General features: G+C 40.3%; 1 protein-coding gene across 1 annotated transcript; it reads right to left on the reverse strand.

Annotated features, from left to right (window-relative positions):
- Positions 1 to 14,514: 14,514 nt before the first annotated feature.
- LOC103719856 (protein TIC 100) lies at positions 14,515 to 23,264 on the reverse strand. The gene is made up of 11 exons (XM_008809292.4): positions 22,564 to 23,264; positions 22,158 to 22,229; positions 21,618 to 21,707; positions 21,347 to 21,520; positions 20,760 to 20,850; positions 20,470 to 20,532; positions 20,330 to 20,396; positions 18,562 to 18,665; positions 18,356 to 18,482; positions 15,757 to 16,481; positions 14,515 to 15,406 (listed from the first exon to the last, which is right to left on the reverse strand). The coding sequence occupies exons 1-11, from the start codon at positions 23,205 to 23,207 to the stop codon at positions 15,044 to 15,046; spliced, it is 2,520 nt and encodes an 839-aa protein (XP_008807514.2). The 5' UTR covers positions 23,208 to 23,264; the 3' UTR covers positions 14,515 to 15,043.
- Between the last annotated feature and the right edge of the window lie 4,479 nt (positions 23,265 to 27,743).

The following is a 27,743-nucleotide window of genomic DNA, read 5'->3' on the forward strand; positions in this document are numbered from 1 at the left end:
CTAAAATAACAAAGACATAATCTAGCAGAAATTTACATCAGCACAAGGGATTTTGCCTATTTCACTATTAGATTTGTCACGGACAACTTTGCTTTGATTTCTCAAAATTTGTCCATGGAAGCTTTTATCATAAATATGGTACTCTAGTTCATAACACTTCTTTTATCTATCATGCATTAAAGAGTTTTTCCCCCGACACAAATGAGTGGTTACTTCTTCCTTTTTATTTATAACATAAAGGAAGTTGTCTCTTAACCGAAGCATTCATCTCTCATTTACTTTGAGTTTGCGACACTATGTGTGACATATTGGTAGAATGATGCTTGAAATTGACACGTCATTGGTAGGATTTATAATGCAGCCCTTGTTTGAAAATTTGGAGATGTAAATAACCATCGTGATATATATACCGTATCCTGCAATATGGAATGCATTTACAATAAGTATGCAGCATACCATTTTACCACTACATGATTTAATATGTCCTATTAAGCGATTACGTAGCTTGCTTTTGCACATCTAACACCTTACCCAACTAAATTGTATGGCCATCTTTGCATCGTTACCAATGTTCATCTAAACTAAAAAAAATGTTTGACTATTTATTTAAAGAACACACTATAAATTGAATCCATCTAACTCTTTTTAAAATACGTAAGTTTTATGAACTATTATCTAAGAGAGTGCATGTTATATTTAGGACTTGTACCAACTAATGGATGTTATTTTTTAACACTTATAATAACAATACCAAATTAAAGTAACATGAGATGCAATTACGATTTCCCGACACTATCCAAGTCCAAATTAAGTCAATTTTCAAGGGGTTCGATTCTCTACTTTTAAACTGCGAAAATGGAAGCGAATTAAGGCTTGTCGCAGCAATCGATCCTTTTTGCTTACCAACCAAATGTTCTAAGTTTGATTTGCAAATAGTGCAATATTGCAAAATAGAAATATAAATCTAGGTAAGTATAGTATAAGTATATATATCTCTCTCTTGTGAAAAAATGAAAAAAAGAAGCTAGAGTTGCAACTTGTGACCTAATTGAATCTTGCAAAACTTTATTCCCAACAACTAAGTAAATCGGTCAAATCTAGATGGAAGACTATTGGTTTCGTTAATTACGTCGCTTGGGGTTGGTATCAGCAATATGGAATGGGCTCCAACTTCACTACGGTTCATAATCTTATGAAATTTTAATAAATTTTACGTATCCTTTTTTCCTCAAGAAAAACGGAGGTCAAATCTAATAGGATGAGCTAAACTAGACTTAACCATGACTATTTCAGCCGTACAAATGAGTATTCATCTTTAGGATTGACATGTTTACATTTGATTGACTCATCATAAAGCTTTTAGGATAGTATAGTTATATCAAATCAGGACATGAGGTGAGCATGCTATGCTTGACGTGTCCTGTATCTATCGAGCGAAATTAGATAATTAAATTCGTCGGATCTGTACCCTGTCCTGCGAGACCCAGACAGACGAGTCAGTTCTTGGGCAAATTTTATTGAAATATATAAAACTGCGATATCTTTCGAGGTCAATCTCCATCCTTTTCGGAAGTTTGCCTCCGGGCCTAAAAGTTGAGGTACTATGTTATCCGGAGAAAGAAAGGAGGAAGAAGAAGAAAAAAAAAGCGGGAGGGTGGTATACTATGTAGCCAGACTATTTTACACTACATTTTCTATCCAATGAGATGATGATATGGCATTCAATTATTGGCCTCAACTCATGGACTTGCACCGATTCCCTGGTGCCACACAGCATCCGGTGCAGCACTACCCTAAGCGGGACGCCGTAGCTGGAATGGAGGGTAAAGATTTAGTCTATCCAGCGAACCGGCGGGAGCAGCAAACAAGTGGCCCAAACTCCAAGAGAAACGGTATCTATCCGCATCTCGCCCACCAGGACTGACCCCTTCCAACGCACATGTTTTTGTCTGCCAGAAGGATTCTCGTCACGCTTTTCCTCCCTTTTCGCTCTCACTCTCATTTTCTTTATTGCGGAAAGCCAAAGTGGTTTAAAAAAAAAAAAAGAAAAGAGAAAAATTAACCCCACCACTCCAACTCACGAGTCAGGTCGATGTTATATATCATACTCTACTGGCTGATACGAAAAATAGCGCGATATCCGCTTGGCGCGGAACACTCGAGAGAGGAGTCAGGATAAATCTTGAGAAGAAAAGTGTTCGTATATTTTTACAAGAAAAACCGCGAACCAGTCGCCGACGTGTCGGTGGGAACAAATGAAAGGCCGAGGCCCTCGCGGCCACGGCGTCCCATGCAGCCATCCCATCAACGTCACGACCGTCTGATGCACATATAATCTTCGAGCTTTGTTCGATCATTTACGATCCCAAACCGAATCACAACCGCTCTTGCGCAAGGACGCAAGCTAAACAATGAACCCTCCAAAAAAGCGTACGTGTATGGGATTGGGTGCGAGGGTGGTCGCATGATCAAATGGAAACAAGCAAGAGACGAGACGGTGCAGGCAACTTATATGCGGTGAAGGTTGTTGGGGAGGCCTGCACGAAAGAAGGCTTCGAATAATAAGAAATGAGGAATATTATAGCTTGTCACTTCACATCCCACCCTTTCCTTGCGACCTGATCTGTTTGGATAAGAATATTCTTCTCTGAGACCAAGTTCAAATTACTGATATTGGCCACGGCAATGCAAGATCCAAATCTTTTTGGAATGCAACTAAATTAGTGATTTTCTACTATCTCAGAAATGCTGAGACAATAGATTCGTCAACTTTAATGTTTCCTCGACTTCATTCCTTTCCGTTGTCTCTCTATGCCTTTCCCCACTAAATCAACAGATAAGTTGGTTAATTGTCCACTTAGTGATTATGTTACAAAATCTTAGAAGAAGACTGGATGTCATTTAACTTATAAAGATCTATGTTCGCAAGCAGTGATGATGCACGCCAGATGCCCTTTTGGATATGTTCTACAACTCACACAGCATATATAAATGACGACCAAATTAAAATCACTTCCGAACGGACGAGCAAGACTTTAGCTTCTTGGACATGATCTTCAATACTAAACTTTAGTTCCTTACTTCCTCATTTCATTTGTCTGGACATAAGCACGAAGATAAGATTATTTATAACTAATCCTACATCATCAGCATGTTGATTTGTTCATCTCATATTTGATACTCGAGTTTATTAATTTTGTGGATTACATCAAGAAAAATATCTAACATAAGCCTTTTCTTTAAACTCTACCACCACGCCTTTCATTCATGAGAACAAGTCGGAAGCGATCGCAGTTTCAACCCCAACCATTCACATGTTTGATGTGTCTGATAATTCATAAAATGGAGTTGGAGGTCAACTTGATTATAATTCCTATAAAAACAAATGGGTGTGTTTCATATGGATCGATAACATGATGCTACTGTCTTGGCTGCGCCTAAATCATATTTTTTGTTAATAATACTTGGTCTTGAACCATGTGACCTTGATATATCAATAAGAAACAGGGCTATTTGGAGAGCTAGATACCATGAAATCATGAATCCAAGCCATTGTTTTTATGTTCACTATGGTGACCTGTTTTTTTTTTTCTAGATACATCGGCTGCTCACACTAATTTCGCGTGAGCACTGTCATTGGAGTCAAGAGAAAAGATGCAACCCAGAGGTGGGGGAACAGATGCAAAGCGGATCCGAAGAAAATCTCAAGAATAGTATGCGGCAAAGGAGGCAACTCAATCTGCAGCTCTGTTCGCCTTTCCGTAGACATGCGCAGTCTAAAAGGCGCCACACTCTCTCAGTAGCCTTCCGATGTCCTCTAGAAGCGGCTGGTCTGCCTCCCTCGGCCTCTCTTGTAGAATCCACTCAATTACCTCCACTGAGTCCCTCTCAAGGATGATACTGTCGGCCTGTAGTGCTCGCCTCGCATAAAAAGATTTCCTCTCATGATGCCCTGAGTTCTGCTCTGATAACTGATGCCTCAAATATGCGTCGTCCTTCCGCAGCAATCAGCCTAGAGTCGTGGCCCCTGATCACAAATGCAACTCCGGCAAACCCGTCGCCAGCTAGCAAACTACTATTAAAGTTCACCTTTAGTTGGCCGGAGAGTGAGGGCTCCCAAGAAGCAAGGACAAACCCAGGTGCTAATATAGTAGAGGGAGAAACCCAGATGTCCCTTGCCAACTCAGATGAAATAGCCATAGTAGCCTCAATGACTTCAATGGCCTGACAAATAGCTCTATCCACCACGGCTCTCCAGAGAGCTCGCCTATCCTCGAAGACCCTTTCATTCCTATCTAGTCAGATATGGTAAGCTAGATAAGCACCGACAGCACCCGAACAAGTAATGCTCAGCGACCTCATAGCAGACCTCATGTGCCGAATCAAATCCTCCACAATCAGAGTTGACCTCGGTAGGGGAAACGAAGACAACCTCTAGATCTGTGCTTCCCGCGGGCACTGTAGCAAAGCATGACTGATTGTCTTTAGCACCTCTAGGCAGTCCACACATGATGATGGAATTCCAACCCCCCTCCTCGCCAATATACTCTTTGTCGGTAGGTAGCCCTAGGCCACCTTCTAAATGAACAGTGTAACCCGAGGATAGACCCGCATCCTCTATATCCATCGACCGTCAAATTGTCTGGAATCCACACCACCCATCATCGCTTGCAGGTCCGCTGAGCGAACATTGGCCCTCATGGAGGCCACCCAAACCAGCTTGTCAATTATGGCCTCATGAGGTAACGGTATATCAAGGATCTGCTCAACTAGCTGCACCTTGAGGGCCTCTCTGATCAGCGCCTCGTCCCACCTTCCCTCACTAGCTCTGACTATATCGCTAACCAAGAGGTCCGCCAACCTCGCCAAGTCAACCACCGTCGGAAGCCAGCTCAGCGGCTGCTCGTCCACCCATCTATCCTCCAGCACATTAATGGACTGCCCATCACCAACGGTCCACCTGATCTGCGCCAACACAGTCGAAGCATGTGAGCAGATCTCCCTCCAAATGAAGGAGCAACTCCTCTCTGGATGGAACTCAGCTAACATTATGTGTGCTCTATACTTGGCCCTCAATAAAACGCCCCATAGGTTATCCAGCTTCAAGATATACCTCGCAATGCGTTTTGTAGCAAGTACCTCTCGCCTCGCCACCAGAGAGTGAATCCCCAAGCCATCCTGTCTAACTGACTGGCAGACTATCTTCCACGCAACCAGATGGATATCACCCATGCCATCCCATCTGCTCTAGATGAAGTTTCTGAACAACTACCCCAAAGACCTCAAAAAAGACAGCGGCATAGTAGTGGTGGCCAACATGTATACCGATATCGAGCTGAGCACCGACCGCACGAAGGTGACCCTGGCCATCATAGATAACGCATCCATCTGCCAACCCTCCAACTCGTGCCTGATACCCTGCTCAACATTAGAGCAATCCTTGTGCCACAATCGGCGCCCTGTGATCGGCACCCCCAAATATCTCAATGTGTCCTCCAGCTATCCCACCCGCAGAAGGTCTTTGATGGCTGCCTTTATTTGTGGCTTGGTTCTCAGGCTGAAGCAGATTGCAGATTTATCCCTATTCATCCGCTGACCAGAAACAGATCAATAATCCTCCAGAATATCCCGAACCACCCTCGCCACCCTCCTTGTAGCTCGAACTAGAAACAAATAATCATTGGCAAAAAGAAGGTGCGAAATCTAAACCGACTCCGACACCAGTCACTAAGTCTCCAAGGCCTGGGTCTCCGTTGTACACCGAAGGGCCTAAAAAGTGCATCCGAGTAGAGGATAAAGAGAAGGAGAGACAAGGAGCATCCCTAACGTAGGCCAACTGCAGAGTCAATAAACCGTGTGGGGGATCCATTCACCATGATGGCGAAGGACGACATACTCACACAGCCCATAACTTAGGCAATCCACACCGGTGAAAACCAAAGCTCTTCAAGGATCTTCATAGAAACTCCCAGTTCATCCTATCGTACGCCCTTTTCATATCCAGCTTGATCCCCATTAGGCCTTCTAAAAGTCAGACATAAACTCTTGGGCAATGAGACGTTATGCCCCCCAACAAAAGCCCTCTGCTCTGGGCTAATAAGTTTTGGTAGGATGCTCTACAATCTAGCGATCAGAAACCTCGCTGTGGTTTTATATAATATGGTACACAGACTGATCGGCCGGTAGTAGCATAGCTCGGATCCATTTTATTGTTTCAGGATCAGAGTGATTTAGAAAAAAATGTAACTCCAATAATTTAGAGGAAATGAGCTAAAAAAGTGATAAGATGGTGTCCACCCTACACTACTCGTCATATCAAAAGAGAAATGATTGTTTAGCAAAAAAAAAAAAAAAAAGAAATGATTGAAAAAACATACCCTCGTTGTCAAGTCATATGCTCTTATCGTTTTTCTCAATAAAAATAAATAAAAAAAGATAAAACAAAAAACTACATCTTTTATTCATGTAAACAAAAACTTGTTTAAAGAATAAACATTATTCAGCCATATTATGAATTGAAAATGTTTAAAGCATCCAACATGTTCAGGTATTAAAATAAAAAAATCAATCATGTCCATATGACGGGTTTTAGTACTAACTTCTTTGGAGAATAATTTATGCAGTCAATTACCGCTCGCACCTTCCTGTCCCATCTCGATCCATAGGTTTGCTAACTCTTATATTTTACTTGTCACATCATATTACTTTTTAATACTTTTCAATCGACAATGATACAAAAAGCAACTTTTATTTTTTCTCTTTTTCCGGCTTTTACAGCAGCTCCCTCGCTGGGCAGCAGGACAGCACTCATCCCAACCGGTAACTATAAAAAATTATTATCTGCACTGCATACACTACGTGGACATGGTCATGCATGCAGCTGATCCTAATGATTTCATTCATATCTCAACATATTATTTTAAAAATCGGCAGCTATAATTGATATAGAGTATAAGTAATAATTTTTTTAATTATAAAAAATGGCAAGAGTCTACCGTGCAATTAATTTAGAGAGTAGCATGCACATCTTGTATGAAAAAATTTGCTAATAAAAATATCAATCATTATATAATTATATATTTATATTTTTTAAAAATGCTAGTGAGAATAAAAAGAAAAAAAATAATAGAATCAAAAGATAAGTAGATTTGGCATATTCTTTTTCCCTCTTTAAAAAGATGTCAATTTACAATTCTAGGTGACATTACAATAGAGATGGCAATGCTTAACTATTTAACCCCTTTAGCTTACTTCAACCCATTGTAAATCGAGCTAGATTATCTCTTTAATAAAATGAACAAGTTTGGGTTTGAATTTTTGATTTGTTTAATAAATAGATGATGTTCGGATTGATATATTTTGATCTATTATGTATCGATCCGGCCTGTATCTTATCCGACCTAACCAGATTGCCACTTCTACATTGTGACGATAAAAAGACCGGTCGTGCATCAACTATATTTGAAATTTATCTCATATTTAATTTCATAAAAATAATGCCAAATGAAAATTAAAAAAAGACTTGGAGATTTGTTTTAGTTGTGACACCCCAGTAGATTGAGGCTATATTCAAACTTGGCTCTGTAATTTTCAATAAGAGAATCATCTTTTCTGAAGCTCTTTTCTGGATGTCTAATGTTGGCTTAACAAAACATTACATATAAAATTTTAACTTTTTTATGATATTTCTATGTTATTTAAGACTATCTTGTTACTTTTTCTTAACAGCGCTCAAGAAAATTAGGAGACATTGGATTTAAACTTTTCTTGGTTAAAGCTAGATAATCCTTGTAGCTGTTGACTTCTATTTGGGTCTATCAGAAACCCCATCTTGATGTAGATGAGTTGAGAGAGAGAAAGAGAGTACGTGTGAAAGTAACCGAAGTCAAGATGATCATGAACGACTATAGCCTAATTGTGGGCACTACGATAGCATGAGTGAACGCACTAGTAAAGCATTTCAGGACTAGCATATTCATTATGGCTTTAGTGCTGATCATCATAAAATATAACAATAATTGCTTCATGTCCACATATCTTACAAGCATAAAATGTTGATTAGGTTTTATAGGTATAATAATGATGTTGTTCTCCTTATCGAGTACCACGACTACTATGTGTCATAAAGATCAACCATGATAGGGATGAAGAACAACTGCATTCTCTCAGAAAATAGCTGGACTACAATGTGACATGGCGACATGATTGATCATGCTGCACACAAATCAAAATTTCATATCAGAAGCCGACTTATTTATTAATCAGATAGCCCGATCCGACCCACATGACCCATTTATTAAATAGGCTAAGTCAGATTAAAGGGACTAGATAGACTTTTGATGGGTTAAATGGATTTAAAAAGATTAAACAGGTTTAGCGAATCAGATTAAATAGATCATAAACAGGTTAAGCATATTTCAAACAGATTAAACAAATTCTAAAATGGTTCGACGAGTCGGATCATAACCCGACCCAATTAGTAAACGGGTCAAAGGGTTATAAACCTAAATCTAACCAATTTAATGAACAGGTGTGGACAGATTGACTCATTTATAACCCAAACTCATTTATGTCAAATCCAAATCTGCTTAAAGCAGGTTGTTCGTGGGTTGAGTTGGTGGGTCTGATCATAAATCGCCACCTCTACCGACATATGTCATGACAATATTGAGAGATGATGGCAACTTTATTCTCTTGGTTGAAGATAGAAGAAATAGTTTTTATGTTTTTTGAGTGTAGATAAAATAATATGCGCCATAACAATGATTAGACATACTAATATGATGATGATTGTATTATCTTATCTGAACACCAATAGACAAATTTAAATAAAACAAATAATAGATTTAGATGGGCAGACAAGCATGGCTACCATACTGGTGGATCAGTTCTACCCCATGCAATTGCAAAATCCTATAAATGACAATCTTTGATGCTATGCAATATTTTATTTTGCCAATTGTACATCATTAACTATATATAAATTTTTTTTGGCATATCTAATATTCACGAAACTCTAGCAAGGTCTTAGCAGAGGTATTTTCCACTTTTCTTGTTTTGTGCCTCAAACCTTAACTGTAGGATGAGAACTTCCAATGAATTTGAACAACAAAATGGTTTGCATCTATTTGAATAATATGAGTTGTATCTACTTGGATCCAGCTTGAGATAGGCACCACCATAGCTAGAGAACTCAAATATGGAGATAGAGTCAGATTGGATCATTATTAATTTTAGTTTGTAAAGTTATCATAATTCACACAATTAATAGTTGATTGCCATGATTAAAAACCAGCTAAATTAAATGGCTCTTGGAACATAAGCGTATATAGTTTTGCTCCTAGTTATCTCGCACTGAACTCCATTTGGTAAAAAATGGCTTGATCATCTCTCTTTGGTCGGTGACCATTTGCACCAGATCCGGCACGACCCGCATCTAAAAGCCTATATGGTGCATGCCATTTTTTTCAACTAGCACTTAACATAACATTAGTTGATTTGGATGTGCACGAGATGATGGAGAGAAAATATGAGATGGTCAAAAATATCTCGAATAAAAAGCCGAGCAAAAAAGCTGGGAAGTATCGGATCCTGTTAGCAAAATCACGTGATAGTGGGGTGTGGTTGGGTTGGGTTGTTTGGTTTAGTCATTAGTGTTGATAATAATAAATTAATAATCTTAACCTCCTTGACCCACGGACAACTTTGGAAGGTGCAGGTGGGTGGGGGCAAAACCGAAGTTGGCATCTTTCCTTCATGGTCTACTTTTTTCGCTCCATTGAATGCTTACAAAAGTTTATGCCTATCCATTTATTGCTGCTAATGCTGGGTTTATAACTAAGATAGATTCGCCCACCTTGCTATATTTGATTAATTTGCGAATGAAATGGTATCAAATTGATATATTTTTCTCTTTTGGGGGAATTTAAGAGGGTGTCTGGTTGAAAATCATCCATTAATGGGGAGGGAATTTTAGTGAGATCGAGACATTCAAGGATTATTAAGGATTGGATTTTTAACAATAGCCAAAGGCATTAAATGACCCCAAACTAACTTGGAAGGTTTGGTGGTGCTTAGGCTTACGCAGTCCTGGCGATTTGGTAAATGGGCGTGAAGATGGTAGCTATGGGAAGATTTTTTTTTGGAAAGTACCTTAACTTGGATAGAAAAAAAAAAGCAAGAGAGGAAAGAAATGATGGGGACCTTAGAGCGCAGGAGTACTAGTTTTGAGAGATAAAAAGTACATCCACTTGGTGCTTGATGGTGGCTTTGCTTTTAACGCCTTCTCTTTTCCTTGCTCTGACCTAATGTAGATACTCTACGTGACCTTGGCAGAATACATACAAATGCCAGTGGATCAGGACAGGGGCATACGTGGAGGACTCAAGCATGAGGTGTGTGGATACTCAGAAATTGAAGCAATAGGTTTTTTTGTTTACTCGCGAGCTGCAGAATGGCTGGTTTTGAATGTTGCACCATCTCCTTTCGTAGGGAGCAAAATTGCCAAATCATTTTAATTGGATTGTGGGGTTAGCGAGAGCCACAGCAGGGTATGGTTAAAAACAAATGATCGTTCTAAAGATCTTGTGAATAATTATCGCTTGAGAGAATAGCTAATCATTAGTGGGCAACACAAATCAGTAAGAAGAATATAGAATTTTGGAAGGCTATCCATCCTTGTTCTAGATTGGTCACATGGCTGAGGATGATATATTGCATCCAATGATTTGGGTCAAAGTCTACCAAGTCAGTATTAGGGTTTGTACCAGCAAGCAATCGATTCAATACGTTATAAGTTTGTACCATACCGTTCTAGAACTTACCGAAACAAGGAGAGCCAAAAAATGAGAGAGGAAGAGAGAGTGGTGGGGGGAAGGAGAGGGAGAGGGAGAAAAAGGAGGGAGAATGAGGGAAAGATAGAGAGGCCGAGAGAGAGAGAGGGGGGGTAGGGGCCGGGAGAGAGAGAGGGGGGTAGGTTTGAGCAGTTGCGAGGAGCTCGAAGAGCTATGGATCCAGTAATAAGAATTTAGAGAGAGGGTGAGAGAGAGATAGATAGGCTTGAGCTATCGTCGAAGAGTTTCCAAAGTTTTGGATCTAGTGCAAGGATCGAAAGAGAGAGAGAGACTTACCTCGCAAGAGACCTTGTCATCGTCGCCGTTGTCGACCCGGTGCGGATTGAGGACTTCAGAATTAGGGTTTGGAAATTCGACCAAGGAGGAAAGGTTCGAACTACGGAGAGGTGAAGCGTTTATATTCCAAACCGACAGCTTGAATTGTGCTCGTAACTAACATATCCAATTCGATACGTTCCAAATCAGCCGGTTCGGCACGCTTCGGCCAACCTTGATTCAAACAAATTAACATACGTACTAGTTCAGATCAAACGCAATTGAGCTTAACTGTTTTCTTAGCCGACAAAAGGATCGGTCATTAACCCTACTTTTTGAGGCAAAAGTTCATAGCCAATGATGAGTGTCATGCATAACGACCTTGCACGGGTCTTGGGAAAGACCACCTTAACCACTGACATGTTTTAGGATGATTGCTCGACGAATAACACTTTGTTGCGCGATGTCTTAGCATCTCTTCTAATCTTGAAGTGCAACAATGGTATAAATTGATGCAAGTTGTCCGATATGAGCTGAAGAATTTTGACTATCCATAGTGGTTGTTTGCTTTATGTGGTGCTTGTTCCCTCGCGGCACCCAACGATTGGCCAAGCAAGTTTAAATTTGAAAAGCAATCTGCAATGAGGGGGTTGCTTTGACCCTAGTAAAAATTTTAATATATGGCGCGTCACAGGATCGTTCTTGGGAATCTCAAAGCATCTCCTAGCAGGAGGGGGCTGAGACCAGCGGACCCCTCACTCTCCCATCATCTCCTCCTCCCCTCTCCGCGTTCTTAAGATCTGCTCCTGCTCCTATGATTGCTTTATGATTCGTGCAGTAGTTTACGTCTCGTGAAGGGATCCATGGAGCGCCCTCGACAGAATATTGGGCTGCTTTGAGTCGCAGAAATTAATGCTAGTAGATCGTCAAGTATTAATTTAACGAAACGTCGATGAGCCCCCCGTGAGAAGTTTTTTTTTGCTTTTCTTTTTTTTCCCCCTCCCTCTCGTCGCTTTTGAGAAGAACAAGTATATGTTGCCACCAAGGTGGTAGCCTAGTGGTACTGGGCAGAAATTCTAACCTTAAGATCCCAAGTTCGAATCGCTGCGGCGACGATTAAATTATGGACCAGAGCTCACTACTTTGACCACTGCTTGGACTTAAGGTATAGGACCGCTCTTGAACCGCTAGTAGCCGGGGTGGTGCCGGGTGTGACGTACTCACACTTGGGACTCGAGCTAGAGCCCAGAGGGGCAGCTGAGCCGGGCCTATGGGTGGGGAGGGTATGAGTAAAACCGGTCGGGGTGCCCAACACACGGCCATTTCTGCCCGCATCGAACATTCTCCCGGCAGGGCGGGGGCCCAGTGGGGGCTGCTACGCGGGGTTGGGCTTGTCCCTTCCTCCCCCCTACCTTTTTTTTAAGAAAAAAAAAAAAAAACAAGTATATGTTACTGCGCTCATAAAATAAAGTGGTTATTGGAAATTGAAGAAAAATACGGACGGTGCAGAGTTATCTACTGTGGTGGCGGGCACTGATCGCCTGGAAGGTCTTCTCCGTCACCGTTATGACCGTTATTTTAGTTCATAACCCTGTCAAAAACCGAGATCCGGACGAACGTGAGCCCCGGCTTTGGCGCGGCTTCGGAGCCCGCCAAGGCGCCGTAAATTGGGCAAAACGAACCTGCTATGACGGGCGTTCATGGCACCGTCTCATCAGACGAATCCCGGCTCCCGGGACGTTTTCATCCAGTACGTACGTTCTGCGGGAGCATGATTGTCAATCATAACCGTTTATTTTTTAGGCTTCATTTATCAAAGCTTCGTCTCAATGTATGTCTACAGAAACCAGCAGCGGCCGCACACGGCATAGAATATAATCTCTCTAAAATCCAACGGTCCTTGTGAATCCCATGGGCGAGTCTTATCCGTGCCTCTTAGTGCCCGTATCTGCACCCTGATGCAGTAAAATCGAGACCAATACTAAATTGTTATGCTTCAATCGACGTGCGGACCCTTGAGAAGCTCCTGCAGCGATTGCTGTCACGCTCCGTCCCTTCCGACCAGGCTGCATGGGTGGCTTAAGGAGACCGCATCGAAAACTTCTGAGTCATGCATAAGGATGCGGTTTAGGCCCGCCATCTGCTAAATTTCCATTTCAAATCCTTCTCCCATGGTCGATAAATTTTGAGATTCATTCGAAGGGTAAAAAATTCACGGATGATCGTGCTTGATCCCTGTATTTGTGTTTGTAGATTAGATCTGGATGCCGTGAAGTCTGTCTGGTATTGTGGATGCGGCTTGGTGGCGGGCCCAATCGGTCCAATCGACGAGCCCACATCGACCTTTACAGCTGGGGGACCACCGCGCATTCGTTGGTCTGAAAAGGCTGATAAGGGAATGGTAATAACAGTCGTCCTCTTTCCAGGTGGCAGATCTCTCGTCTCTTTCTTTCTCTCTCTCTTGTAGCAAAGCAAGTAGCATGGTAGTTGAAATCACCACAAGTTTCTTATATGCTCCTATTCCCATCTTCTACGAAGTCAGCACACGCAAGGAACTTGCATTAACCGAGGCAGTTGCAAGAGAGGGAGACTGCGGCACGCAAACTGATTTGATGCATCAACAATCTCAACAATTAGGCAAACCAACCCGCGGACGTCTAGTGAAGTATCACTCAAAAAGTCAGTTGGCTGTTGTGTTGCATTCACGTTGCTCACTTTGTATGGGTATTGTGAGACGTGCCGCATAATCAAGTAAACCTATGGATAAATAACATATTGTGAGACCTACCATCAGATATTTTCTATTTTAAAAAAATGATTCGAACTTGCAATACTCGATTTTTTAGTTTTTCTCTCTCAAAGCATTATAAAATAACATATGATAAATTCATAGCTAAAGTTGTAAGTTTTTTGTTAAATAGAATCTTCCTTTCCTGAAAACTTGGGTCAGGACACGTAGAAACTTCCGCTAACCAAGAATGAGACGAGCAGCCCTGCATTTTCGTTTTCACCAAAATGACCTGTATTCCGCGAGGCTGCCGAAACCAAGATCTGCAGCAGCCACTTCCAAGAGGGAATAAATGCACAATACTCTGTCGCCAGGGCCAGGGAGAGAGGAGTACGGCGGGGGTCCAGTTGTTTGCTTTTCAAAGCTCTCAGATGCAATTCCTACGTGCTTGTGGGAAGAGGTACCGCAGGACTCATTTTCACATATAGCTCGGAAAACTGCTGCCGCCTCAGATTAATCCTGCCTCCAATAACTCATGCCCCAAAATCGTGGAACACGCTCACATGTAACCTTTATTCCACGCGGTAGAAACATGGTCGTAACCTGCAACATTGTCCACAAAATCACATCATTCCAACTCCAATCATCGCATTCCCAACATCACGAGAGAATATATGATTTGGATGCAAGAAAAACTTTTCCTCATTGTGAATTTTTGATATCTCCGGGTGATTTTCCCTAAACGTCAAAACAGAATACATATCTAAACTTTCAACTGCCAAGAGTTCAACAGAATATTTAACAATAAAAACAAAAAACACATGCTGATCGAATCCATGCCATCATCATTTGTCGCACTAACATGCAAAAACACCTGACGCTCAAAACACTCAATCACAAGCAGCAGACATAAAAGCTGCAACATTATTTGACTGATAGAACTACTATTATCTGTTCCAAAATTTCTGTAACCAGTAAAGGAATGCAAATGGTGAGGGTTAGCAAGCAATTCCTCCTAGTGCACATACAACAGGATCCCACATGGAATGAACTTTTCAGTATTCTGCTTGCATTTTTTTGTACTTCTGCAAGCAGTTTTGCTTCATCTCCTGTCCTTTCATATAAGAAACGAATGTCTCTAGCTCTTTTCATCCCCGCATGATCGATCACATCGCCAACAAAAAGAAGAAAAGATAATAATCAAGTACTACCATGGTGTGAAATCATCGGTAATTGGAACATGCAGGGATAATATATTGAAACTATGAGCACCAGCTGATCTTTCCTTGGCCTGTCTCGTTTTTGAACTCTCTTGAGCTTGATGAGCTGAAAGAATCCGAGCTAAAGAGTACATCTGAGAATAGCCACTATTCTTCTTGTAACGACCCGGCCGTAGTTGTGCCATTCTCAGATTTGTTCTTTGAAAAATGGTACCATAAAATTTTACCGAGCTAAGCTTTTCCTGATTATCCATGATTTTCTCATGATTTAAATGAGCAAAACCCTTGGACCAAAAAGGCAATGTTCCTTTCTTCCACGATGGAGAGGATCCATGCAGCTTGGATGGAACCTGTAAAGAAAATGCATGAAATAGCCGAATTAAAGGTTGTAAACAACAGGTTCTCAAAGAAAACTGGTTATATAAACAAGGATTAATGGTCGCATTTTAATGCTTGGAAATTCAGCCAAGTATATTAATCAAATATCAACTTAATTTGTAGGGCCTAGTCTATCGATAAGCTGATAGTGAAAAACATGCATGTACCATTAAAAAAGTATCTTGTGCTCGCAAAGAGCTTTTACTGAAAACCAAGAGCTACTAGACCAACTTTTTGGCAGTGGCAAGATATCTTCCAGAAATGGTCATAAGTAGGTCTATAATACCGCCTCATATGATGATGGAAAAATCAAAGAACTTACAAGTGAAGCCAGGCTGCATGAGGTGAATGACAAGGAGAGAGAAGAAAAAGGAGACTTTCCCAGTTTGCTTTCGTCGGTAGAACTTGCTATTGTTTCATTATCAGCTTCCCCTTGCACTGTACCGAAACTTGTCGGTGCCCCTTCATCTTCATCATCATCCTCGCCATCCTCTGTGTCAGTGTCATCCAGATCAGCAGAAGCAGAAAAGTCATCACTGTCCTTCCCCGTTGCAGCTCTTTTCTCTTCTTCTTTTTGCTTCATCTTTAACACCGTTTCCAAGTCTTCTATTGCCTCTTCCAAGCATATCTCAGATTCAATGAACTCCAGCTCCTTTTCTATAAGCTTCTGCTTCATGTCACTAGCTTTGTTCCTCTCCTCAGTCCACTTCTCCAATTTATCCAACAGTGGCTTCAATGCATTCTCAACTACAGTGATCAAGCGCATTAATCCACTTTCCTTCTTTGCATCCTTCATTCTTCGCCCAAAGAACTCATCAAATCCAAGAGGTAAAAATTCAATTTTCTCAGGATCCACATCCTCCCCATCTTCTACACGTGGTTGCCAGAATAAGCGAACACCATATTGTTCGTCATCCACATAATTTATCAGCCGTCCAGTAGGAGTGTGAAGAATGAGAGGATCTTCTGTATACATGAGCTTCGATGGGTCTGCAGGGTCTGGTTCAGGTTCCTTGTTAACGAGAACAAATTCAGTATCATCATCACCTGTTGAGTTAAAATTACGCTAAAATTAACCAATAAATATTGATGGGATACACTTATCTGAAATGAGATTACAAAATATGGTTAGAAATACCAGCAGGCCAGTGAGATGAGAAATAACCATAAAATGGTTATTAAACCACCATTTTCTTGATACCTTTCACAAAGATGTTTGTGTATGAATTACTGCAGAATTATGACTACATCCAACACCCGATTAAGTTCAGACAGCTTAACAAAGATGATGGCAAAACAATTAAATCAGTTCGCTCATGTGCGTCAATTACTACAGAGGGCTCTGGTAAGGAGGCCGATATCTTAGCAGAAGCGAAGAATAAAGTCAGGTGGGAGTGATCTACAAAGAAAAGGGAAAAGATTTGAAGATGCATAAGGACAATGATGGTGAATAGTATTAATCGGCATAACACAACTCATAAAGAAATCCATCTGGGAGAACAATTACATAACAAACTCACAAACAAATCCATAAGGGGGACATTTGTTAAGTAATAGATAGCCCTAAACAAACTATAATGGACATGTTCTCATATCTAACAAGTTTAGAGTCAAAACTGAATACAAAAAAAAAAATATAAGAAGTCCATCAGCATCTCATAAATATGCTGTTGCTAAGTAAACTTATAAACCGATAGAGATGGTCAAAAAAGTTCACATGAACAAACAAGTTGTATACTAAGATGTCATCACCACTGCCATCACCTGCTCAATAGTCAGGCATCTCAGCAGCTCTTATATAATTGTTGCAAAAATCAGCATCGATGTGATGGTTTTAGCCATCAAATGATTAGTGAACTTCAGATGAAGTAATTACAATCCCTAACTGTCCATGAAATTGCCATTTTATTGGCCTGCCTTAAATGGGGTTGGAATCCTACTATCCTAGTTCACATAAATTAAGCTGAAGGTATAGCATTCTGATATCAAACAATGCCCAGGCCCTTGGCTAAAAAATCTTGCTAGCCAACCCACACCAGAGGATCTCTGGGATAATGAGTAGTTAAACAATCATGAGGACTCTGATTCATTCCATTTAATACTCAATTTAACTTCTTCATGTAAATCCAGCAAAATGAGTTGCTAATGTTTTATCATAAAGGGCATGTATTTTAAATTTATTCAAGACAATAGATTTGTTTAGAAGCATCAATTTTCTGGTTTGAAAGCTCAAAACATGCTTAAGTCTCACCACAATGTAATCAAAAGTAACATAAAAAAGGGTACCTTTGATGTATTTTTTGAAATGTTATGCATCTTTTCATGCTGATGTGCACCTGTGCTTGGAATCATAAAACACTATGCTGCACCATGCAATCTTTCATAAGCATAGTTACCATGCAAATCTTTCATAGAACTCATCAAAAATCAAACTAAAATCCTTCCTACACAGGAAACCTTAAGGAAGATAGACCTTTTTTCTTGCTTTATGATAAAGTACCCAATCTTTTTGGCAAAGCATGCTTGCAATCCAGAGGTAAGACTTTAAAACCCTGCATCCTTCTCACTCATTACCAACAGAATTCTAAAAGCAGTTTACTGAGATAGTCATGCCGATTACCCATGCAGGCAAATGACACGTCTACAGCGACCCTTTTATCCAGATTATGTGCACTTACTTTTGATTTGTATCATCAACTTATCAATTTAACAAGAAGAGCTGCTCAAAATTATTAAATTTTATCCATACAAAAGAAAAGAATTTTTATAGATTAGCGAAACAAGAAATGGTATTAAAAAAAACAGTACTACAGTCACCAATTGAAACAATGTGCCACCCACCGAAAAGTCCTCAAACACCACATCTACAATTTGATCAAGAATTGTACTTACAAATATCAGCAACAAAATAAATTAAGTACCTTTAGACCACCAATATTCGAGCTCTGCAGGCATAGGAATCCTAAGTGGTGCTTTGTAGAATGAGTTTAACCACATCTCCCTTTCCTGATCAACCTCTTCCACATATGTCTTCCAGTAATCAGGAACCTATGCCAAACAGTTCATTACCATCATAGAAAATGACAGTCTTCTGTTTTACAAGTAGAAAAGCAGACAGTGAGCACACCTCGTAAAATTGGTTGATAAATCCAGGAGCCATCCATACATCTTCTTCCTCATAGAAGTATGGATGTTGAGGATCACCATAGGGACCTCGCTCTTCTCTAACCACTTTGAGGAAAAACAAGGACAAAGAGAATAGTAAGAGATTGGATGCCGGAATAGATCAAAGAAACTAAAGTATGCAATAATTTATGCTAAAAAAGTTTTGTGAGTTAACTTGATAATAAATGGACAATGGAAATGGTATTTAAGTTTGAAGAAAAAAGAAAAATGAAGACATGGTAATGCACTATGGCTACATTTGTGGGAAGGGAGGGGAGGGATGGGCTGGAGGTTTCCACCACCAACTGAAAATGCAGAAAATTTATTCAAGATGGCCGCCAGAAATTAGGCATGCAAGTTAGTCCAAATTTTTCTACAGTTGAGGCATTATTCAAGATACATATCAAGTCAACCACAGTCCAGACTAATGGAAAGCATGCAAGTTAGGCCAAGTATTTCTACATTTGAGACATTATTCAATATATACATATCAACTCAGCCACAGTCCAGGCTAATTGAAGATTTAGAAATATCCCAGGACTTATCAGCCCAATTTGCATCTTGAAAGATGTAGGATACAGAGAGTGAGAAAATCAGAATGGAATATACATGCAATGGAAATATCCACAATGATCAGGCATAAGCCACGAACGTGGATGGAAAAAGGAGTAGACCACATGGTTGGCTTTTATTGTTTTAGACTACAGCCATTCTGAATTGTATTGTTCATTTCAAGAATAGATGGCTAGCGAGTTTTCTTTCCGGCAAGGTAAATTTGTAAACACAGTAAGCAAGTCCCTTCACATTTATTTTGAGGCAAGATTAAGCAACATGCCCCAACCATGAGTCAATATACTTAATCAAACAAGCATCTTCAAATCCTTTTTCCCACTTGCCATTAGCAATGTAGTGGATCTTTAAAACAACATGGCAGTGGCATGTTTTATGTACAAGCCCAAAGAGGCTGACACAACTGTCTTAAACTATTATTTTTTAGTCACCTCCAAGACAGTTAAAAGTGAACCTAATATCTAAAAATCACCTGGGTGTTAGTTTTATGAAGTTCAATTTTCATGATATTCACAGGGAGACAACAAATAACAGCTGAAGTGAGACACCTATGACATCAATAACTGCCTTAATAACTGGAAATTGTGGGATTTAATAGAAAATTCTGAGGAGGTTTGGATTCAGTAAAGTGGAAATTACTTCAAGAAATGGACTAAATTAGTGTGACAAGAAAGAGCTTTTTGGCATAATTTGCAGGAGCATGCAAAATTCGATATTGCCATCGTCCACTCAAGACTTGAATAGTGTGACGTTCGAATGGACTAGCAACAAGTCTCAAGGAAATGGGAGAATGGTACTCATCTTCAAAGTGCTGATTGCTAGAGGAAACAAACTACATTACAGTGATGAGAAAAAGCTTTTTGGCATGATTTACAAGGACATGCAAAATAAGATGTTGCCACAGACCTCTGAAGACTCGCATAGTCTGACATTTAAGATGGACTAGCAACAAGTCTCTAGGAAACAGGAGAACGCTACTCATCTTTTGAAGAATTAATTTCTAGAAAGCCTTATGGTCAATCTCATGGATTCTTTAGCCAAAACTTGGGCCTTTGATAAAGATTGCTAAAACTGCCGTCTTCTTTGCTTTAGATAGTTTTATCCATAACAATTGAATATCACATTTTAAAAGGAAAAGGTAAGGTAGATTAGAAATGTACTTCCATCTGGCTTGTTGATAAACATCCGTGCCTTTGCAGCAGCTACTTCAGCTATACCTGCATGCAACTGAAACAGCCGATGCATTAATAAAATTTCCAGAAAATGCACTGGCATACAAGGAATGTAAATCAAATGATACCGCTGACACATCAGAATCACAACCCGTAGAATCTTCTAGAAGTTCCCCAAAATAGAACCTGCCCTGCATTCAGGATATGCGATTGTTACTCAGATTTACTGTGCAAACAAACATGAACTACTACGGAAATATTGATGTTCTCCAAATTTCTCCTGAACAACTAATAATCTTTAAATGCTCAAGATGTTACTCAGTGCTCCAGGATCAGACAGGATTCAAAAGCATAAACCATGTAATATTCACTTAATTTTGAAAAGGGTCCTAAACTAATCAGTTTGCAATGGACCTACATAAATAATGCGTTCATTAACTTCATATACACCACAGCCATGCATTCTCCCATGCTTCCACTGTCCAGCAAATCTATATCGACCCTTCTCTCTGTCAGACAAAATGATCATCACTAAACAAGATTATAGACAGCAATTTCTCGTAGCTGAAAGTTTTAAAAAAAGTGCCAAAACATGTTCATGATGACAAATACTGCAGTTTGACGCTAAGAATCAACAAACTGTACAAGAATTAATTTAAACTTCAAAAGTGTGTATCTCTATGCTAAGTGATTTGTTACACAAAGTTTGATTTCCACTGATGGATCACAAACATAATTCCTAATAACAATGCAACGATTCATGAGTCATCATGTTTCAATAGCAACAGGTTAAGCATCCACATGAGACAATCAAATGCATATATTTCAGGAGCCTGATGCATCCTCACCTTCCAAAATCTAAAATTATGGTAATGGCAACCATGAGAACAATGATATGAAGGTGTTGTTAATTAATTGGACTATGGTAGTGGTAGAGAAGAGATGGATGGATGCATGTGAAGTAGGAAAAAAAATGAGTAGCTGAGTGAAGCGATAGTTACTTACGGTTTCTGCCCGAACACCTTTACCCATTCTTCCCTTTCATAAAATGGAATTTCTCTTAGATTACCAGAAAGGCGGTAGCTATCTTCTACATCCATCTCCAGCCATCTTCTATCTTCTGGGGTCATAAAATCCATGGATACGATCCTACCTTCAGCACGCATTTTAGCTTCAAGCCTGGTAATTAAAGTACATAGTCAGAAAAGTACAAGATATAATAAAGGTTTTCCAAAGTTACATGAAATTGTTGGTAAAGAAATCGATTCTGACATACTTTGAACCTGGTACAGGCTCTACATCTGGAATGTCTACTTCAACAACTCCATGACCTTCCATTTGATTCTGAAGCCATTCACCTTCATACCTACAAGGAAAATGGATTTCTTAGAAAATAGTAATCTGCCTTGTGAGCAAAAGAAGATGATAGAAGGAATTGACAATCTGTAGAAAAGCAACCTCAACGGGTGTGGGCTAGATCATTTCAATGAGCTCGATTGTACTTAAGTTCATTCCATGAAAGAATAGGCAAACGGCAAGTGTAATTTGCAAAAATTAATTGCTCTTACATTTTACCTACGTTTAGTGGACAGATATCAATACAGAAGAGCCAGTATTCAGATACACTAAGCTTGATGGTTATGATGGTACTGTGATACACCATAAGACCATTGCATACAATAAACATCATAGTATCACACGCAGGTAGGTAAAGTTGCGAGCATTGTGAAAATGAAGCCAAGCTAAGTAGAAAGACGAAGAGTAATGAAATGATAAGAAGTCTGCATTCTGTGTGGTGGATGATAAAGAATCTGACCTGACAAGTCCCTCTTCGGCAACATAAACTCCTTTCCCATGAGCCAAATCATCCCAGACAGTTCCTTCATACCTTTGCCAACAAAAATAGACAGAGGATCAGTAAGATAGTCTACTACGCCACTCTAAGCAAGATAAGTGTATTGCCCTGTACATAAGTCTATAGCACAGCAACCTTGCTGAGATTACCAGCTGTATGACAATAAACAATCAATTGTAACTCAAAACGGTTTCCTCGATATTAACATTGAGGAAATATAACAAATTGGTCGTTTGCTTGATATTCTTGTCAAGAAGATGATTCAAAAATTCTAATTTGGCTCGTTGTAAAGCTTATAAAAAGGGGGAAAAGAATGATGGGGAAAACTGAAAAGCCAATAAGAGAGAAAAAGCAAGGCAACACTGACGTGCTTCCGTCCGGGAATACATAGCTGACCCATTTGAGGAACTCCTCGATGCGGTCGAGCTCCTCAATGACGGACTTGGGATTGGAGATGTCGTAGTGGTTGTCGGGGATGGCCGGGTAGCACTTGCGGTAGGGGACGTAGAAGGGGGCGATGGGCGGGTCGCGGCCGGCCTCCATCTCCTGGCGGACGACCTCCCACTCCTCCTCGTCGGCCCACACGGGGTCCCACCCGGGCTCCGTCATCTCCACGGGGGCGTCCGCCCACAGCTCTTGGAGGTCCTCCTCCCGCCACTTCTCCGGGTCCCGGGGGAAGTCGAACAGGTCCTCGTGGTACACGTAGTCCCGCTCCTCCTCCTCCTCCCGCTTCTTGTTCGCGCGGCTCTCCAGAGCCTCCGTGAACCGCCGGATGTTCGCCCCCGGAGAGTTCTCGTCCTCGGACTCGCCGGGCTCCTCGCCTCCACCGTCACCATAGTCGTCGGACGAGTAATCCGAATAGTAGTCGGATTCCTCGTCTTCCGACGAGGAGGAGGAGGAGAAGGCATCCTCTTCCGCCGCCTTCTCTTCCCCCTTGGCGGCATCTTCTTCTCCTTCTCCTCCTCCGCCACCGCCATCCGACGCCGGCTGGTTTAGATCGTCCTCCGCCATTCGCCGCAGGAAGAAGAGGGAAGGAGAAATGGCGGCAGCAGCGAGGGGGGAAGGGATAAGGTATCAAGGTGCGACTGCGATGGGGTTGGGCCGGTCCGTGCCTGTTTCCACGGTCTAGCTGATGGGATTAATCTGGACCGTCCAACTGATGGCGTCGGGGGGTAGATTAGTTTATTGCCATCTGATTGGAGAACTCGGCGCTAAAGCTGAAACCGGATACCACAGCGTCTGTACCTATATTTATTTTGAATAGAGATAAATAGAGATATTAGTACGGATATAAAAATTTATATTTATATTTATTTTAAATGAAAACGGATGCAAATTAAATATAAAAAATATGAATATAAAAAATAAATATATATTGAATAATTAAACTTTATAACCATATAATCGAATATACCATTACAGAAATAGTAAATCAATCGAATAGCATGTTTGGGTCGTTTAGTATGAGGTGATTATTCTAAAATTAAGGATGATATGGATGAAGTGATAACGCTAAACTAAAGGAGTACTTTACCAAGTAAGCTACGCAACCGTCTTTACCCGCCTCAACCAATCTTAGCTCGGACATGCCAACAGCCAATACTTACTCCTTTCCCTGGGACAGCTAATCAAAACAAATACGGCTTGAATCCCTTATCTTTGATACTACCCTTAGGACTCTATAAAGTAATTTAACAGCAGATAGACACAAGTTATGACATACCTGTTTCTTTCTGTAGTATGAGTTGAGAAGAAAACGGATTCAATCCAGCCGTAGGTAGGGACGCCCACGGCTACCTTGTTTCGAACGAATCGGAGAAGGGATTGCACCCCACCCCTAGGAACGGGAACGGAGTTTGTCAGAGCCAATTACAGTGGTTTGATAAGTGGCAATTGCCTACGCCGTTAGTCTTTACTAATATGAAGGTTATTATTCACTTGGAGTATTATAAGAATGTTCTTTTTAAATAAAATATTGATTGTAAGTATTTTATACTTTTATACAAAAATTACTAGTACATACATAATATATAAAAACAAACTAGTCTAATAGGAAAAGAATCAGTAGAACACTCTTTATAAGCAGTAGTTGCCCATCCAATTCCCAGATTCCCTTTCCCGGGCCAGCTCAACTTAGAAGGGCAGTACCCGTGTACTCAACTATCAATAACCCGCACGGTCGTCCATCGGCTTGACCACAGTACGGATTACCGGATCGATAGACTTAAGACACGACCCTGCACTGAGATAGTTACATTACTAACATTTTGAATTCACTGCAGAACGAGAAGACTAGGAACAAGGAAGAACATGATCATCATATTTGGTTGTACCATAATAATTCTACGTGATAGTGATCCCAAAATATTCTCTGTCTATCAAATTCCAGCCCAGAAAGGGAATGTCCATCGTCGAAGTTGGAAATCCAAGATTATTCGAGAGTAATGATCTTGAGCTAAAAGTTGAGGACAAAATTACCCTTAGTTCAGAAAAAAAAAAAAAAAAAGAAAAGCATGTCAATAGTATGTTAATATATTATATCAATATTATATTTATACATATATTATATAATATTATATAATATATTCCTTTCAAGCCCTTCCTCCTCCCTTATTCTACGGGAGGCACGACCCTATTCTGTTTATCTCTAACTAATCTTCTCCCTAACCTTGTCAAGATAACCCGGACCTAAAATCCCCACGCAGAGTAACTTCCTAACCTCGATTCTAACTGCAACCAACCTCCACCACCAAACAATAGGCTTGCAGCCATGCCATGGCGTAGAGACATGGTCAATATTCATAAACGTGGTTCTTTTTGATTGCTGTACCTCTTGATGTCGCCTATATTATTCTTTTTACTCGGATAATGTTACGGAGTGCTCCACAGTCTGCACATCAAACGTAAAGCATCATATATATGATTAGAGCACGACTCTATATACCATGACGTTATCGAATTCCTCATAAACCATCTTTAGGACTGCCGTTTTGTGAGTATGATCATCATTTTAAACCAAGGATCAGGGTTGTAGCTAACTGTCCCATTTATGGCACGTTGTTCGTTGACAAAGCATAGACCTTCGAAGATAATAATTACTACAATTGTTAGTCAAAATGGTGCATATATGACTATCTATGTATCTCGACTCAGAGATTTGCAACTTGTTGCCTTTGCTTGCATACACTAATTTCCTTCAGCAAAATAGTGGGAAGAGCCTCCCAAACATTTCATTAGTAAAGAAATGAATAAAAAAGTTGGGAATAAGATGGAAAATAAGGAAAAGGAAAAAAGGGAGGAGTTAGGGGCAAAAGGTGAAGGAAGAGCCAGGGGAGTCAAGAGCAGGGCCTGGGACAAGAAAACCCAAATCACAAAATTAAGCCTAACGAGTATACAAGCAAGCCCAACCCAATCCACCCGATCCCCGGATGGATGCAAGAATGCTTGAAAGAGGCGGAAGGCCCGAATTCTCTCAATCAACGGGGCCCACTTGGCCTATAAGGTTGACAGTTCAAATATAAATAAAGCCGGATTCATCCGGTTGTCCTTGGCCTAGATGCATGCAGAGCTGAAAATAGAGTAAATCTATATTTATATATATATTTCAATAAATATAAATACGAATATAAATATTAAATAGGTATGAAAATTAATATTCATATTTGTTCTAAACAGATACGGATACGAATCAAATATTAAGCATATTCATAATTGTTATAAATAGATACGGATGTAAATCTGATATTTTTCGGATATTAATCAAATTTTGAACAAAATTCAATAATAAAAACTCGCAATAAAGACACGATCGTAAAGAAAAGATTCAAGTAATAAAATAAATTTTTAACAAGCATTCATCAATAATAAAAATTAACAATAATGATATAATCATAAAGAATATATCAATAAAAAATTACAATTTTGGCAAGCATTAATCAAAAGCAAGAAGTGAAATTTTAATAAAAGTAAAAACCATAATGACATATTCATAAAGGATAGATTTAATTAAAAAATTATAATTTCAGTAAATATTTATTACATGCAAGGAAGATAATTATAATTCAAAGCTCTATTTAAAACAAGAAGTGGACCATAGAACTCTAAGATATTCAGAAAAAGAGATAAAAAGTATTTGATATTGAGAAACCAAATGATCACCAACACTCTTCCTAGTTAACATGAGTGTATGCTCGTTCATAGTCATAACAGAAGACCTAAATACAAATATGAGAAAATAAAAAAGTCAATTAGGATGTATGAATGTTGAATATTTTTAAACAAAAATATTCAAAAAAGAAATATATACTTATTTTCTCACTAGAGCTCCTATAAATAATAAATGATTCACATAAATAGCATAATGCCCATAAGATAAATGATATAAGATTAAAAATGTAAATGTATAAATAGTATAAAAAACACAACCATCATCCACCATAGTTAATCTCAACACATCCCAACACAAATATCTTTAGTAAAGTTTTATAAACTAATAAAAGTGGAATAGTTCAATGTAATGGAATGACATCACGTGATAATTTTCAATGCTTCAATCACCCTACAATAAAAATGATGATATTAGCATAATAGTTTTAAAATATATAAACAAAAACAATAAACTATATTTTTAAAACTACGTATCATATTCATTTACATTATTATAGTATATAAATTGATGTTTATTTGTTTGTGTTACGGGGGAACTTAGCCACCATGCCCCACGTGACCGGCACGCGCGCCCAGGAAGACTACGGCAGCCCCTTGATCCAGCAATCCGACCCCGAGTCGGACATCTTCGGCTCCACAGCCCGACCCCGAGTCGGCTGCCCCTTGATCCAGCAATCCGACCCCGAGTCGGACATCTTCGGCTCCGCAGCCCGACCCCGAGTCGGCAGCCCCTTGATCCAGCAATCCGACCCCGAGTCGGACATCTTCGTCTCCGCAGCCCGACCCCGAGTCGGGCATCTCTCGACAACGACAGGCTATTCCCCAGAGGCACGCCGCGGCCCTCTGCTCCACTACACCCAGCAACGGTCGTATCCGGCGCTGCTCCACGATCCCCTGTAACAGCCGTACAAAGCGGAGCTCCACTACGCCCTGTCATGGCCGTACCCAGCGCTGCCCCACGACGCCCTGTAACGGTCATGTCAGTGGCAGCTCCATCGTGCTACACGATGACCAACCCCCCAAAAGGACCCCCCAGCCTGGTATATATGCGGCTGGGGAGAGAAGGGGGAGGGTAAGCAAGAACTTCCAGAGTATTCTCTTACTTGCTACTATTATCTCTCCTTCTCCTCCAATCTCCTCTGACTTGATCGTCGGAGGGCCCCCACTACCCCAGTGGTGGTGCGAGGCTTGCTTGCAGGTTTTCCAGTGGAAGGTGGAGCGCAATCAACACCAACCAAGGCAACTCAAACGGAACCCCGTTCACACCGCTGTGCCAATCGTTCTCGGTTTGGACCACCAGCAACAGTTTGAATTTTCAACGAAGATAGAATAGCTATCCGACATAGCAAAAGAATCAAGATCATGAACAATAGATGCAAT

This window comes from Phoenix dactylifera, chromosome 14 (assembly GCF_009389715.1).
Source record: "Phoenix dactylifera cultivar Barhee BC4 chromosome 14, palm_55x_up_171113_PBpolish2nd_filt_p, whole genome shotgun sequence".
NCBI classification, from domain to species: Eukaryota; Viridiplantae; Streptophyta; class Magnoliopsida; order Arecales; family Arecaceae; genus Phoenix; species Phoenix dactylifera.

What these genes read in the sequence shown, in the direction of transcription:
- LOC103719856 (XM_008809292.4), bottom strand. Translation starts at nt 23,207, where the DNA reads ATGGCGGAGGACGATCTAAACCAGCCGGCGTCGGATGGCGGTGGCGGA. An exon ending in GAGCCTGTACCAGGTTCAAA is followed by an intron (nt 21,521 to 21,617) that starts GTATGTCAGAAT and finishes TTTAATTACCAG; the next exon opens with GCTTGAAGCTAAAATGCGTG. An exon ending in GTGATTCTGATGTGTCAGCG is followed by an intron (nt 20,397 to 20,469) that starts GTATCATTTGAT and finishes CGGCTGTTTCAG; the next exon opens with TTGCATGCAGGTATAGCTGA.